General features: G+C 43.1%; 1 protein-coding gene across 5 annotated transcripts in view; it reads left to right on the forward strand.

Moving 5' to 3' along the window:
* The window catches only part of ADPGK (ADP dependent glucokinase), a 32,265-nt gene extending 15,616 nt beyond the window's left edge, over positions 1-16,649 (forward strand). For 3 of the 5 annotated variants that reach the window (XM_032176259.2, XM_032176263.2, XM_032176264.1), the window contains 4 exons: positions 7,509-7,629; positions 11,571-11,767; positions 12,362-12,460; positions 15,125-16,649. In XM_032176259.2, coding sequence (XP_032032150.1) covers positions 7,509-7,629; positions 11,571-11,767; positions 12,362-12,460; positions 15,125-15,679 — 972 coding nt within the window. In that variant the 3' untranslated portion in view covers positions 15,680-16,649. The other 2 variants (XM_032176260.2, XM_058427562.1) reach the window with 2 other exon arrangements.
* Positions 16,650-17,034: the final 385 nt, after the last annotated feature.

Genomic DNA, 17,034 nt, shown 5'->3' on the forward strand with positions numbered 1-17,034 from the left:
ATTTGTAATGTTTTCCTTCTCATTCCTGATATTGGTCATTTGTATCTTCTTTTTTTTCCTGATCAGCTTGGCTAGAGGTTTATAAATTTTATTGCTCTTTTTAATAAGTAATTAGCTTTTGGTTAATTGATTTTTTCTCTGTTTTTTTATTTTCATTGGATTTTGCTTGCTTCAGATTTAACTTGCTCTTTTTCTAGTTTCTTAACATGAAAAGCTACAGTCATTGATTTGAGACCTTTCCTGTTTTCTCATATAGGGGTTTAGTGCTATAAATTTCCTCTTAAGTACTGCTTTAGCTACATCACAAAGATTTTGATACATTATTTTTATTTTCATTCATTTCAAAATACTAATATCCCTTTGATTTATTGAGAGGTGCCATTTAATAGCCCATTCATGGACTACTTAGAGGTATGTTATTTAGTTCCTAAATATTTGGGGATTTTCCAGATGTCTTTCTGTTACTGATTTCTATTTCCAGTATGGTCAGAAAATACACTTTCTATGACCTGAATCCTACTAAGTTTTTGAGACGTTTTTTATGGTGCAGAATATGGTCTCTCTTGGTGAGGTTCTGTGTGTACTTGAAAGCTTCAAGAATATACATAAGCCTTTCTGTTGTTGGATCGAGTGTTCTGTAAATGTCAATTAGATGAAGTTGATTGATAGTGTTGTTCAAGTCTTCTATATTCTTACTGGTTTTTTTTTTTTTTTTTTTGTCTATTTGATCTGTCAGTTATGAAGAGGGATGTTGACATCTCCAACTGTAATTTTGGATACTTGTCTATTTCCTTTATAGGTCTGTAACTTTTTGCTTTATGTATTTTGAAACTCTTATTAGGTACATAAATGTTTAGGATTGTTACATCCCTTTCATGAATTAATTCCTTTATCATTACTAGGGATAAATAAAATCATTTCATAATATTCTTTGCTCTGAAATCTATTTTGATTGAAATAGCCATTCCAGCTTTCATTTGATTAGTATTGGCATGGTATATCTTTTTCCGTCTTTGTGCTTTTAATCTATTCGCATCTTTTTACCTTAAAGTGTATTTTTTATAGACAGCGTATAGTTGGGGCTTGCTTTTTAATCCACTTTGACAATCTCTGCCTTTTAATCAGAGTGTTTAGACCATTTACATCTAATGTGATTATTGTTATATCAGGTTAGGTTTAAATCTGACATCTTGCTATTTGTTTGCTGTTTGTCCCATCTCTATCTTTTTCCCTCTTTTTCTGTACTCTTTTGGATTATTTTCTATGATTTCATTTTATCTTCTCTGACTTATTAGGTATAATTCTTTTTTTCTTAGTGGTTGCATTAGGGTTTATATTGTACATCTTTAGCTTATCACAGTCTACTTTCAAGTGATAACAGGTATACCTCAGAGATACTGCATGTTTGGTTCTAGACGACTGCAATAAAACAAATACTGCAATAAAATGAAACGCATGAATTTTGTTTCCCAGTGCATTAAAAGGTATGTTTACACTGTACTGTCATCAAGTAAGTGTGAAGTACCATTATATCTGAAAAAAAGTGTACATAATTTTAGAGTACTTGGTTGCCAAAAAATGTTAACAATCATCTGAGCTTTCAGACAGTCATAATCTTTTTGCTGGCAGAGTGTTTTGCCTTAATGTTGATGGCTGCTGGCTGATCAGGGTGGTGGCTGAAGGTTGGGGTGGCTGTGGCAATTTCTTAAAACAACAATGAAGTTTGCCACATCAGTTAACTCTTCCTTTCACAAAAGATTTCTCTGCAGCATGTGATGCTGTTTGAAAGCATTTTACCCACAGTGGAACCTCATTCAAAATTGGAATCAGGCCAGGTACAGTGGCTCACACATGTAATTCCAGCACTTTGGGAGAATGAGGCAGCAGGATCACTTGAGCCTGGGCAACATAGCAAGACCCCCATCTCTACAAAAAAAATTTTTTTTAATTAGCTAGGCATGATGGCACATGCTTATAGTCTCAGCTACTTGGGAAGCTGAGGCAGGAAGATCTCTTAAGCCTAGGAGTTTGAGGCTGCTGTACTGTGAGCTATGATTGTGCCACTGCACTCTAGCTTGGGTGATAGAGCAAATTCCTATCTCTAAAAATGAAAAATTAAAAAACTTTTAAAAATTGGGGTCAGTCCTCTCAAGCCTTCCTGCTATCTGCCGTTATCAACTAAGTGTATGTAATACTCTAAATCTTTTGTTGTCATTTTAACAATATTCATAACATCTTTACTAGAAGTAGATTCCATCTCAACCACTTTCTTTGCTCTTCCATAAGAAGCAACTCTTTATCCGTTCAAGTTTTATCATGAAGAATACAGTAATTCAGTCACATCTTCAGGCCCCACTTCTAATGCTAGTTCTCTGGCTGTTTTCACCACATCTGCAGTTACTGCAGTTTACTGAAGTCTTGAATCTCAAAGGTGTCCAAGAGGGTTAGCCTGTTAATGTTGATATGCTGACTTCCTGCTATAAATCATAAATGTTCTTAATGGCATTTAGAATGGTAAATTCTTTCCAGAAGTTTTCAGTTTACTTTGCCCAGATCCATCAGAGGAGTTATTACCCATGGCAGCTATAGCCTTATGAAATGTATTTCTTAAATTCCAGCCAGGTGCAGTGGCTCACGCCTGTAATCCCAGCACTTTGGGAGGCCGAGGTGGGCAGATCACTTGAGGCTGGGGGTTTGAGACCAGTCTGGCCAACGTGGTAAAACCCTATCTCTACTAAAAATACAAAAACTAGCCAGGTGTGGTGGTGCACGCCTGTAATCCCAGCTACTCAGGAGGCTTAGGCACAAGAATCACTTGAACCCAGGAGGTGGAGATTGCAGTGGGCTGAGATCACACCACTATACTCCAGCCTGGGCAACAGAGGCAGACTCTGTCTCAAAAAAAAAAAAAAGTCAAAATAACTTCCTAATTTATGGGTTGCAGAATGGAGGTTGCATTAGCAGGCAATGAAAACATCATCCTTCTCCCTATACATTTCCATCAGAGCTCTTGGGCGACTAGGTATACTGTCAATGAGCAGTGATACTTTAAACATTTTTTTTTTTCTGAGCAGTAGTTCTGAACAGTCAGTTTAAAATACCTATTAAACTGTAAACAGGTATGCTGTCATTCAGGCTTTGTTCCATTTATAAAACACAGGCAGAGTAGATTTAGCATCATACTTAAGGATCCTAGGATTTTTCAGAATGGTCAGTGAGCATTGGCTTCAACTTAGTCACCAGCTGTGTTAGCCCCAACAAGAGTCGGTTTGTTCTTTGAAGCTTTGAAGGTAGGCATTGACTTCTGCTCTCCAGCTCTGAAAGTCCTAGATGGCATCTCCTTACAATAATCTTATGTACTTATCCAGCATTACCCTCCAACAGAAGGCTGTTTTGTATCCATCAAACCTGTTGTTTAGTGTAGCCATGTTCATCAGTGATCTTAGCTAGATCTTTTGGATAACTTGCTGCAGCTTCTACATCAGCACTTGCTGCCTCACCTTGCATTTGTATGTTGTGGAGACAGCTTCTTTCCTTAAACCTCATGAACCAACCTCTGCTAGCTTCTGACTTTTCTTTTGCAGCTTCCTCACCTCTCTCAGCCTTCACAGAATTGGAGAGAGTTAGGGCATTGCTCAGGATTAGGCTTTGGCTTAAGGGAATGTTGTAGCTTGTTTGGTCTGCTATCCAGACCATTCAAACTTTCTCCATATCAGCAGTAAGGCTGTTTTGCTTTCCTTTTGTTGTTGTTGTTTTTTGTTTCTGTTTTGTTTTGTTTTGCTTTCTTACATTCGTATGTTCACTAGAGTAGCACTTTTAATTTCCTTCAAGGACTTTTTGCATTCACAACTTGGCTAACAGCATAAGAGGCTTTTCTCAGCTTTCTACATGCCTTCCTCGCTAAGCTTAATCATTTCTAGCTTTTGATTTAAAGTTAGAGATGTGTGATTCTTCCATTCACTTGAACACATAGAGGGCATTGTAGGGTTATTAACTGGCCTAATTTCAATATTGTTATGTCTCAGGAAATTAGGCCCAAGGAGAGGGCGAGAGATGGGAACAGCCAGTCCATGGAGCAGTCAGAACACATAAAATATTTATCGATTAAGTTCACTGTCTTATGTGGGAATGATCTGTGGTGTCCCAAAACAGTTATAATAGTAGCATCAAAGATCACTGATCACCATAACAGACATAATAATGAAAACCTTTGAAATGTGAGAACTACCAAAATGACAGAGACACAAAGTGAGCACATGCTGTTGGAAAAATGGTGCCCACAGGGGACCACAGGGTTGCCACAAACTGTCAATTTATAAAAACTGCAGTATCTGCAGAGCAGAGTAAAGTGAAGCACAATAAAATGAGGTATGCCTGTACTTCTCTCCCTCCAATCTTTATACTATTATTATGATATATTTGACTTCTACATGTTATAAACCTCACACTACATTTGTTAGTACTTTTCTTCAGTTATCTCTTAAAGAGATTTAAATAATAAGAAAAATAATCTTATGTACTTATCTAGCGTTACCATTTCTGTCGTTCTTCATTTCTTTGTTTAGATCTATATTTCTGGCTGGGCCATGGTGGCTCATGCCTGTAATCCGGCACTTTGGAAGGCCAAGACGGGCAGATCACTTGAGGTCAGGAGTTTGAGACGAACCTGGCGTGGTCAGGTTGTTTCAGCCAACATGGTGAAACCCCATCTCTACTAAAAATACAAAAAAAAACAAAAAACAGCCGAGTGTGGTGGTGCGTGTCCGTAATGCCAGCTACTTGGGAGTCTGAGGCGGGAGAATCGCTTCAACACAGGAGGTGGAGGTTACAGCGAGCCGAGATCACGCCACTGCACTCCAGCCTGAGGACAGAGCAAAACTGTCTCAAAAAAATATGAAAACATATTTCCATCTCGTGTCATTCTCCCTTCTGCCAGAAGGACTTCTTTTAACATTGCTTGTGGTGTGAGTCTGCTGGTGATAAATTCTTTCAGGTTCCGTATACCTGGAAATTCTTCTACAGTAATATGCTAAGACATTTGTAGGGCTCACTAAGTTTATTCCTGTTTCCTTTTTTTTTTGGAGACAGAATCTCGCTTTGTTGCCCATGCCAGAGTGCAGTGGCACGATCTTGGCTCTCCACCTCCCAGGTTCAAGTGATTCTCCTGCCTCAGCCTCCTGAGTAGCTGGGATTACAGGTGTGTGCCACCACGCCTAGCTAAATTTTTTGTATTTTAGGTAGAGATAGGGTTTCACCATGTTGACCAGGCTGGTCTCAAACTTCTGACCTCAAGTGATCTGCCTGTCTTAGCCTCCCAAAGTGCTGGGATTACAGGCGTGAGCCACCATGCCTGGCCAGTTTATTCCTGTTTTTTAGGGATCATCCTTTATAGTCTGATGTTCACACAATGTTTTTAAAACCATTGTTTCATATATTTTGTCTTTTTTGTTGTTTCAGGCAGGAGGGTAAATATGGCCTATGGCCTTTGTTGTCTCATCTTGGAAGTGAAGCACTAGCCAGGAATTAGAGAAAGGAAGTAAAGTGGTTGGGGAAGGACTTTTTCAGAATTGGCAAGTAATGGGCATGTGTCAAGGCAGAAAAGGGAGAGGAGTATGTTTTTATCCAGAAGCTGGGATTTCTTAGATAACACGAAAGTACCTCTGTACAAAGCAGTCTGTATAAGCAGTTAATTAGCAAGTTAATGCCTTTTGAAGCTTCTGGGTGGGACATATTAAATCTGAAACGGGCCGAGTATGTTGGCTCATGCCTGTAATCCTAGCAATTTGGGAGGCTGAGTTGGGAGGATCTCTTGAGCTCAGGAGTTCGAGACTAGCCTGGGCAACATAGTGAGGTCTTGTCTCTATTAAAAATAAAAATAAAAAATTAGGCCAGGCGCGGTGGCTCATGCCTGTAATCCCAGCACTTTGGGAGGCCGAGGCAGGTGGATCACGAGGTCACGAGATCGAGACCAGCCTGACCAACACGGTGAAACCCCGTCTCTACTAAAAATAATTAGTTGGGCGTGGTGGCATGCTCCTGTAATCCCAGCTACTCGGGAGGCTGAGGCAGGAGAATTGCTTGAACCTGGGAAGCAGAGGTTGCAGTGAGCCGAGATCGTGCCACTGCACTCCAGCCTGGTGATGGAGCGAGACTCTGTCTCAAAAAAATAAAAAATTAGCCAGGCGGGGTGGCTCATGCCCGTAGTCCCAGCTACTCGGGAGGCTGTGGCAGGAGGGTCACTTGAGCCTGGGAAGTCAAGGCTGCAGTGAGCTATGATTGCACCACTGCACTCCAGCCTGGGCAACAGAGCAAAACTCTGTCTTAACAAAAAAAAAACATGAAGCAGTGCTGATAACCTCTGTGGACTTTCCTTTAAATCTCAGTGCAGTCCTCATTGTTCAGTGGTTTTGAGTCTGCTAGCCTGGCCTTGAATGTTGTGTCAAAAACAGCGGTTTATTGGAGTTGAGGAAAAGGAATAGATACGAAATGGCTTCTAGAAAGAATAGCCAGAGGGAGGCCCTGGTTGGAGTTGAAGAAAAAGGTTTTGGAAAAGTTGCAGAGCACCTTCCCCTGAAGTCTCTCAGTTGGGATGCTTTTTAATTCTCATATTGGAAGGGCTGTCCTATTCACTTAACGGTTGAGTAATGGAAGAGAATTTTATTCCACAAATGAGGTCACCCGGTTGAGGATATGGTGATCCAGAAACTTTTTTTGTACTGTATAAAAACTCAAACAGTTTTCATCTGGCAGCTTTGTTGCAGACAACATCCCATGTCTGTTTGCCTGCACAAGGTGTGAGTGAGTAAAGAAAGTGGGGGTAGGGTCTGCTTTGGCTGCCATAGTAGCACAATACCATAGACTTGGAGGCTCAAACAACGGAAGTTTATTTTCTCACAGTGGAGACTGGAAAGCCCCAGAACAAGGTTCCAGCAAGGTGTGGCTTCTGGTGAGAAGTCTCTTCCTGGCTTGCAGGTGGCCACCTTCTCAGTGTGTTCCCACATGTCCTGTCCTCGGTGCATGCGGTGGGGGGAGAGAGATTGATCTTTCTCTCTTTTCTTATAAGGCCACCAGTTCTATCTGATTAGGACCTCACCTCACCCTTATGACCTCATTTCATATTAATTACCTTCCAAAAGCCCTATCTCCAAATAAGCCACATGGGGGTTTGGGCTTCACCATCTAAATTTGGGGAGGTGACACAAACGTGCAGTCCGCAGCAGAGGGAATGAGATGCAGCAGCTGCATAGGTGCCTGATGGCTGTGACACAGTTCTTTTGTCAGCCTCTCAGTTCTGGGTACATTATGGCCATACCCTCTAGAGGTCTTAGCCCTGGTGACGTGCCTTCTGCCGCACACCTCCAAACCAACAGCTTTCAAAATTAGATTTGGATTCCAATATTTTGTTGAAATGATTAGAACCAGCCTTAATGTACTGTCCTGGGGTGCTGTTGAGGTTCTGTGGAGAAAGGAACGGGGCTCCTGATGGACTTCGTGTTGCTTATCTCCAGGTTCTTCTTTGCGGTCCAGTTGGTCCAAAGCTACATGAGCTTCTTGATGACAATGTCTTTGTTCCACCAGAGTCATTGCAGGAAGTGGATGAGTTCCACCTCATTTTAGAGTATCAAGCAGGTAAGGAAATGAGTAAGTAATGGTAGCAAGACCAGTCAAGGGACTGTGTATTGTCAGATTGGGGTGTGACTGTGCCAGAAATTTACCTTTGTAAATTAGCAGGATCCTGTTTTTGCCATACTGAAAGTTTCCTGACCTATTGGTTCTACTGAGCTGATACTGGCCATTGTCTCAAGGGAGACTGATAGAGTATTACAATGGAAGAAAATCCCCAGGTCTACAAGCAAATTGCTCTGAACCTAAGATAAATCAGGCTGTAGGAAAGCAAGCATCTCAAATAAAAGTGAAAATGTGTTAAACACACATATATAAAGTTTTCCTTTATGACTAAGACAAGAGAAAGGCAGGTAGCATCCATTCAACTCTGTGCTGGATTCTGCCCTAGGCCTTTCTGACTGACTCTTCCAAGCTGCTCGGGGTTGATTCCAAGCTTCTGGCAAGTTTCTCTGGAGCATTTTATTTTTCCTTGGGTGTGTGAGTGGAAGTGTTTTGTATTTAACATCACTATATTGTTTCCCATCAGATGTTCTAATGTTAATAAATCCACATCCACTGCATCCCATCCCCTCTTCCCAGGAGATTTTATATGTTACATAGATTAGGCATCTAGTTTCTGAGAGAATCTTAAATACTTGGACATACTTTGATCCTGTGTATTTCCTGCTGTAATTTTCCCTCTGCTCAGAACTCAGACTCTTGAGTTTCTGATTCAACACATTGTTAATACACATTAAAAACTCAAGCATCTAAACAGACTAATTGGTACCTTAAAGCAGCACTTAATACTCTTCAGTAAACTACTTCCAAGTCAATTAAGAGAATCTTCTCTACTGGAGTAATTAACTTTAACATAAGATATGAACTATGTTGTTTCTTGAGAATTATGCCTTTCTCCAGGTAGAAAAAAGAGTTGTAACATGTTCTGGTTCTCTTTCGGGTGCTTACTAGAATCAGTTGGGAGTTAAAGAAGGATAGGGTCTGAAAATTAGGGACACAGCGTTGACGTAGGCAATTCATACTTAATGCTACACAAGTTTTTGAGTTTCTCAGCTTTAGTTTTCCCAAATGGGAAGTAAGAGTGATAGTTTTTACTGCCTGATCATTGTGGTAAGGATTAAGAGATTGGTTGGTGTGCGGAAACATTGTGAGCAGCTTGGATGAAAAGATGACCTGGCCGCGCACGGTGGCTCACGCCTGTAATCCCAGCACTTTGTGAGGCCGAAGCGGGTGGATCACGAGGTCAGGAGTTCAAGACCAGCCTGGCCAAGATTATGAAACCCCGTCTCTACTAAAAATACAAAAATTAGCCAGGTGTGGTGGCAGGCGCCTGTAATCCCAGCTACTCGGTAGGCTGAGGCAGAGAATTGCTTGAGTCTGAGAGGTGGAGGTTGCAGTGAACTGAGATTGCACCACTGCACTCCAGCGTGGGCGACAGAGCGAGACTCCATCTCAAAAAGAAAAAAATAAATAAATAAATAAAAGAATGACCTGACTGTGGACTGGAAGGGTCTGGAATTACTAAAGATGAGCCTCTGAGGTATTGCTGCCATGAGTTCCAGATTCATGTCACTTTTTTTTGGCACCCACAGCAGGAACTGGGGACCTTTGTGATTCCTGGTTTGTCATTTTTCCTGGTGACTACAGAGTGGAGAGTCTTATGTCTTCAGCAAGACTTTGATGTTGTATTGGACAGCTGTGCCTTGTATATAGTTTAAAGAGACAGCACAGTTCACCTCACAAAGAGTGTCTCCATCCTTGGGTTTATAAGCTTCACACTTCGGTTTTTCTTTCCTATGCCTTTTCTGCATACAAAGCAGTGGACTTCCATTAAACTTTGTGAGGTGACATTTTCCTAGGTCCAAGGAGGGAGCCTAGTCTGGTGGCAGCAGCCCTGGGCTCAGCTCTCTCAACAGAAATCCATTCCCAGCTTCTCTCTGACCTCAGTAGGGAAATTCCAAGGGATTTGTCCACTTTTTTTTCCACATTCTCTCTTACCAGATCTCCCCAGAGAAGCCCATTGTCAGGCATGGGCTAGGAATCCAGTGAGTCACTACGCAGAGGTTTTGCTGACTTACTGGCTGAGGGCAGGATGATACATTGAGAAGAGATTGCTTGCAGAAATGAATACAACACTTGTGAGGAAAGAGGGGCGCTAACTACCATTACAGGCAGAATTAGATCCATTTGCATCTGCCCCCTGCCCTGGCCTCTCCAACGGGGCCATGAATATGCTGGAGGTGTTTGTGTCTAGCCTGGAGGAGTTTCAGCCAGACCTGGTGGTCCTCTCTGGATTGCACATGATGGAGGGACAAAGCAAGGAGCTCCAGAGGAAGAGACTCCTGGAGGTAATGGCACTGTTACAGAATTTCACAGATCTCAGCTGGTGGTTTTCTTTAGGTTCCAGCCTCTCTTGGCATCTGCTGCCTTGTTTCCTGTGGAAACAGCAAGCAGCTCTGCATGGTTCTTCTCATCCTTGCCTTGCAGAAGCCTGTTTATTTTTGCCTCTGTCACTTCCTGAAGAAATCAGTGTATTTTGAATACAGTGTGGCTCCTTTCTCCTAGGTTCAGTTAGGTTGTGTTTCCTAGCAGTGTCACTATTCAAGGGTTGAGTCCACCTCTTGCTCTCTGGAGAATATCAATGTAATATATTTTTCCCATCATACAGAGTCTTTGTTGATTTGCAAAATGTTGGATTTGGGGTTCATACCCATATTTTTTGTTGTCATGGGCATTTAGGTCATCAGTCTCTTCTCTTATTTGCTTGTTCTTTTGTTAATTCATTCCCATGGCTATATGCCAGACAACAGCATGATGCAGAAGGAATATGATAGAGGATGACACAGGCCCTGCCCTCAGCTCAGTTTACTGCCAGAGATAGACACTTGGAAAAAGTAATTGCAGGCCGGGCATGGTGGCTCATGCCTGTAATCCCAGCACTTTGGGAGGCTAAGGCAGGCGGATCACCTGAGGTCAGGAGTTTAAGACCAGCCTGGCCAACATGGTGAAACTCCGTCTCTACTGAAAATACAAAAATTAGCCAGGCGTGGTAGCGGGTACCTATAATCCCAGCTACTCGGGAGGCTGAGGCAGGAGAATCGCTTGAACCTGGGAGGCAGAGGTTGCAGTGAGCCGAGATTGCGCCATTGCACTCCAACCTGGGCAACAGGGCGAAACTCCATCTCAAAAAAGGAAAAAAGAAAAAGTAATTGCAAAATCGTGTGCCTCAGTCCTGTATTAGGGTTAGTGGTGGCCCTGGAAAGGAGGTAATCAACTCTGCTTAGGGGTGGTAGAGTTAGGAAAGGCTTCACATTTAGGGAGGAACTAGCACTTGAACTTGGGTCTTTAAACAGTCATTCCTCTAAAGCAACTCACATAGAAGAAACTGGAGCAGCCAGATAGTCTGACCCTTTGGATCAGGTGCCCAGAAACCACTGATGGGCGGCAGGGAAGAGGAGATGCAGTGAGCTTGGCTGTTGGAAAGAAATTCAGCCTGCTTAAGTTCCAACTGAATGAAAGATGCTCAGGGCAATGCTGTGAGGAAGAATGTGCTTTAAACAATGACAGCCTGTACTGTCTGCAGGGCATGCGTGCTGCGCACTGTATGCTGGTATTTGGAAGTCATGCTGCCGTTCTGTACTGTCTTTCCTGTGTCTGAGAGCTCAAGTAGGGCTCTCCTGGGACTCAGGGGGAGCTAATTACCTTGAGAAAGGCCTATAGCACCCATACTATGTTTCTGTTTCTTGGCTGGGTTTGGGTTTAGGTTTTTGGTTTGTTTCTTGCAGTGCCATGCTGACCTTAGACCATTGTTGCTGGGGTCTCCTCAGCCAGAAACCAGCCTGCTTGGAGCCAAGGCTCCTGTGAGGTGCCTGAAAGTGCCCCCACAGCTAGGAGACCTAAAGCCTCTTCCTTTTCTTCCCATTCTGTTGACTGGGTTTTTCCAGGGGAGGAGTGGGGCCAGTTAAAAGCTCCCCATGCCAACCGATTCATCTTCTCTCACGACCTCTCCAACGGGGCCATGAATATGCTGGAGGTGTTTGTGTCTAGCCTGGAGGAGTTTCAGCCAGACCTGGTGGTCCTCTCTGGATTGCACATGATGGAGGGACAAAGCAAGGAGCTCCAGAGGAAGAGACTCCTGGAGGTAATGGCACTGTTACAGAATTTCACAGATCTCAGCTGGTGGTTTTCTTTAGGTTCCAGCCTCTCTTGGCATCTGCTGCCTTGTCTTAGGTCCTGGCCTCCCGGGGACATATCTTGGCAGCTGGCTGTGGAGCTTGCCTCCTGCTGCAGTGAGGCACCTCACTGTATCCCTTCAGACATGGGCAGCAGCTTGAGTAGGACAGGTCAGAACATCTTCTTGCCTGAGCCTCTGCATCCTGTGCTAAACCGGCCATGGCTGCAAGCTGCAGGGTTTGTAGTTTGTGTCCTTTGTGTTATTTGTATCATCTCACTTCACATCAGCTATGCTGCAACTCCTACAGATTCGTACAGCAGTCGAAGTGAACTGCCGTCTCTGATTCTGTATCCCTGATGGCTCTGCACAGCCTAGTCTTCCCTGGTGGGAAAAGTGTCCCTTGTCCACAGAGGCGGTGGGGGACCCACATTGCTTGTAGCTCCCGTGAGCATGCAAAGAAGGCCATTACCAGGAGGAACCGTCTCTCAGGATCTGATCTTTTCTTCCCACTTTCTTGACTTGCTTTTATTTCTAATGGCAGTGCTTATCTTCTCTTTGCAGGTTGTAGCCTCCATTTCTGACATCCCTACCGGTATTCCAGTTCACCTAGAGCTGGCCAGTATGACTGACAGGGAGCTCATGAGCAGCATTGTCCATCAGGTAACCTCATGGGACTATCGTTTGGCCCTGATCCTCATAGAGCCTTGCAGAGAAGCGTTTTTGTGCAGTGAGACCATCTGTTTGGGCTCAGGGACTGGCTCACTGACATGTAGGTTTGTGTCACTCAGACCCAAGTCCATAGAGATCCAAATAAGGATCCAGGACTGTTCTGAAACAGCAGTATCTCCTACTAGGTTAAAGTTATGGCAGTGTAACTGACAGATTGTCAATCATATTTCTCCTCTGGAATGGAAAAGTTGAAAGTGAGTGGAAAAAAACTGAAAGCCCAGCTCAGCTGCTTTCAGTTGAACTTCAAGAAGTTCAAAGGAAAGAAACTTTGAGGGAAACTCCCTCCTTCCTCAGGCATCTGGGTGTTCAGTGCCTGCCTCTGGGCAGCAGCATTGATTAGTATAAATCTGAGCAGGTGAAGCTTCAGAACACAAGCTCTGGAGACCTGGGTTGGCATGCCAGCCTTGCACTCACGGGCTTCATGAACTCAGGCAAGTTACCTCACCTGGCAATCTAGTGTTACCTAATTTTAATTGGTAATATATTCATTTGGTTAAAAAATAACCAAAAACTATGAAAAGATATACAATGAAGTCTCCCTCCTACTTCCTCCCCTTCCCTACTTGTACCCTTCATCAGTTTATTTCCAGAGTTCTTTTGTTACAAGTATAAGAAAATACAGAAATATATCCTGATTTTGTTTTCCATCCCCTTTTACCCAAAAAGATAGCATAGCCTACTGAATACTCTGTTCTTCACTTTGCTCTTTTTTTTTCACTAAATATATCTTGGAGATCTTCCTGCATCACTAACATGGAGAGTATCCTCTGTCTTTTCACAGCCACATGGTTAAAATGAATGTGTAGATGTACCTCCGTTTACTTACCCTGAACCTTCTTGATGGACATGTTGGTTATTTACTGCCCTTTGCTGTTACACACAGTGCTGCAGTGAACAACTTTATACATGATTTTATTTTGCCTGTGAACAAGTCCATATTTAGGAGAAAGTCTCAGAAGTAGAACAGCTAGCTGGACTGGAGCATAAAAAAGCATTTGTAATTTTGAGATTGCCAGATTGCCCTCCATAAGAATTACACCAGTTTACTTCCCACTGGCAATAATTACAAATACTTGTTCCCTCATATCCTTGCTACCAGAATGTTAAAATTTGCATTTATATCAGCCTGACAGATGAAAAAATGGCATTTCAATATACACATCCCTTGTCATCAGCGGTGTGTGGGGCAGGGGGGTGGTTCCAGAACCCTTCCCAGATACCAGAATCTGCAGATGTTTAAGTCCTGCAGTTGGCCCTGTGGAATCTGTGGATCAGACAAGTTGGCCCTCCCTATCTGCAGGTTCCACATCCTTGAATAGTCTGTTTTCCATCTGAAGTTAGTTGAACCCATGGATATGGAGGGCTGACTGTTGTTCTTTTTTTTATTTATTTATTTTTTTTGATAGACTTCATTTTTTTACGGCAATATTAGGTGCATAGCAAAATAGAGAAGAATCCAAGAGAGTTCCCATATACTTCCAGTCCCTTCACACACACAGCCTCCCCAACTACCAGCAGCCTGCACCAGAGTGGTACATTTGTTAGAGCTAGTGAGCCTACACAGGCACATCATCAGCACCCAAAGTCCATAGTTTACACTTGGGTTCACTCTTGGTGTTTTTCAGTATAGCTTTTGTTTGGGTTTTTCTTCTCACCTTTAAAAAAAATGAGCCATTTCTATTTCATTTTCTCCGTAACTGTCTACTTAACCCTTCTGAGGCTTAGTCTGTACAATGGAGGCAGTCCATCCTTCCCTCAGAAGATTACAGTAAGAATTGGATGAAATAAAGCCTTTAGCTCAGTACCTGACACAGAAGAACATGCAGTGAAGGAAAGCTGCTATTGCTCCAACAAAGATAGAGGCCATTAAATTTTTAAAACCATTTTATACATGCACACATACATACAAGGACTCCTCTCTCCTGCAAAAATTGTTACCTTAAGTGTGGTTCTCTGGTTCTAAGGAGGGAAGTGCTAAGTAAGAAACACAGGGAGGTGGATATAGTGGTTCCCCATCAGACAGAAAACAGGGGCACCTGTTTGGTAATCTTTTTCTTACAGTGTTAATTGCTAAATTCAGACAGTCTTCCTAACCCACACCTGCTTTTAAAAGGCTTAGCTCTAACATGAAACTGTATGCTTTTTGCTTCTTGGTGTTTTGTACAAAAAAATCATAACCCTGACAGTATGTTGCTTGAGGTCTCCATTTTACTGGTCTAATACTGCTGACATTCAGGAACTGAGAGCCATGCCCCATCAGTGGTAAGAGTATCTCGTATGTGTGCAGTGGCAAAAGCTAGGGACCATGGAAAGAAACACAAAATATAGACACCTCTGCCTTTTGTCTTACAGTGGCATACCACAAAAGACTGGGTCTGAAACAATGTTACTGCAACTTTCCAATTTCTCCCAAATGATGATGAAGGTGAAGATAGGGGTGTGATAGCTAAAACACTGACTTCAGGGCCAGGGAGTCCTGTGTCAAGGAAGAATGCTGCCTGCCTGTGTTCTCTGTCATTTAGTCACTGGCTGTGTCATAAGACATCTTAAGAGCCAGATTATCTCCATCAGAAAGATACCTGTTGTTTTTGTTAGCAGGTCTTTCCCGCGGTAACTTCCCTTGGGCTGAATGAACAGGAGCTGTTATTTCTCACCCAGTCGGCCTCTGGACCTCACTCCTCTCTCTCTTCCTGGAACGGTGTTCCTGATGTGGGCATGGTCAGTGACATCCTCTTCTGGATCTTGAAAGAACACGGGAGGAGTAAAAGCAGAGCCTCGGATCTCACCAGGATCCATTTCCACACGCTGGTCTACCACATCCTGGCAACTGTGGATGGACACTGGACCAATCAGCTGGCAGCCGTGGCTGCAGGAGCTCGTGTGGCTGGGACACAGGCCTGCGCCACAGAAACCATAGACACCAGCCGAGTGTCTCTGAGGGCACCCCAAGAGTTCACGACTTCCCATTCGGAGGCAGGCTCCAGGATTGTATTAAACCCAAACAAGCCAGTAGTAGAATGGCACAGAGAGGGAATATCCTTCCACTTCACACCAGTGTTGGTGTGTAAAGACCCCATTCGAACTGTAGGCCTTGGAGATGCCATTTCAGCCGAAGGACTCTTCTATTCAGAAGTACACTCTCACTATTAGGAAGATTGTTAGGGGTAATTTTTCTGAGGAAGGAGAACTAGCCAACTTAAGAATTACAGGAAGAAAGTGGTTTGGAAGACAGCCAAAGAAATAAAAGCAGATTAAATTGTATCAGATACATTCCAGCCTGTTGGCAACTCCATAAAAACATTTCAGATTTTAATCAGAATTTAGCTAATGAGACTGGATTTTTGTTTTTTACGTTGTGTGTCACAGAGCTAAAAACTCAGTTCCTAAATCCCCAGTTTATGCAGCGCCATCAAGTATTTTAAGCCAAACTTCTTCACCCCTGAGAGCATGTCAGCTGGAGAAAAGCACTTCTTCTTGCCCACTTGAGAAGTGCACGCCCACTCACCGAACATCCTGGTCTCTAGGAAAGCCTCATGTGAGCTTCCTCTATCTCTCAGCTCAGTGCCCATGGGCAAGGATCATGATTTCTATTCAGTGTTACAATGACAATATTTAATGAACATAACCTTCTCAGTCTCCTGCTCTCAAATTTGGGACAGAGCCGGTAAGGACAAAACAATCCCTCCTGTGCTTTATGATGGCAGCAGGGGCTGGGGAGCCTCTGAGGGACTCTTTCATTCTGCAGTTGTCTGGAAGCCTGGGTGGCGTCATGAGCTGAAGGATCGTGCTTTCCTGTCCTGGCTCCATAGGTTATAGGCTGGCTGGTGAAAGGTTCACGTGGCCCAGGCTGAACTTCATTGCCTAGCTTTGGATGTGCTTTCCGCCATAAAGACTGATTTTTGTTCGTTCTGAGCCTTCAAGGAATTTGCTTGTTACAACTGGAATATGCTCCTGTGTGTATAACAGATCATGGATGTTTTATGTTTTCATTGATCATTAAAGAGTTTGACCTCAGAGCTCCAGGATCATCAGTAAATTTGTCATGTTATATATTTATTTTTTTATAAATCAAGACTCTGTGTGCTCTTAAATATATTAAAAACAATTTACATTTCAGGAATTCTGTCTGTAATTGATTTTTGTCTCCATCACCACTCTGGAACCAGATAAAAATCTTTCTGATCTTCATTTGTGATGTGCATGTTACTTTGCTCTTGAGGTGCTTGCACTCCCTCATGCTGAGCCTGAGCTATAGGCCTGTCCTGTGGGGTTGAAAGTGACACAAAGTACTAGTATGAAGTAGCCCAGTTAAAGCTGAATTGGAACATAGCAGTTTGAGAGCATAGTGAGCCTTTTCAGCTTGTTGGGAGGGCAGTATGAACATGGCAGCTGGTGGTGGGCCTGCCTAGTTCAGGGGTCTTCATTTCCCCTGGGCCCACAGCAGCTTCTGGAATCCCAGAGCTACCTCAGGCTCTTCATTTGTGACCTCCCTTTTCCCTGCTTTG

Source organism: Hylobates moloch, unplaced genomic scaffold (assembly GCF_009828535.3).
Source record: "Hylobates moloch isolate HMO894 unplaced genomic scaffold, HMol_V3 SCAFFOLD_14, whole genome shotgun sequence".
Lineage (NCBI taxonomy): Eukaryota > Metazoa > Chordata > Mammalia > Primates > Hylobatidae > Hylobates > Hylobates moloch.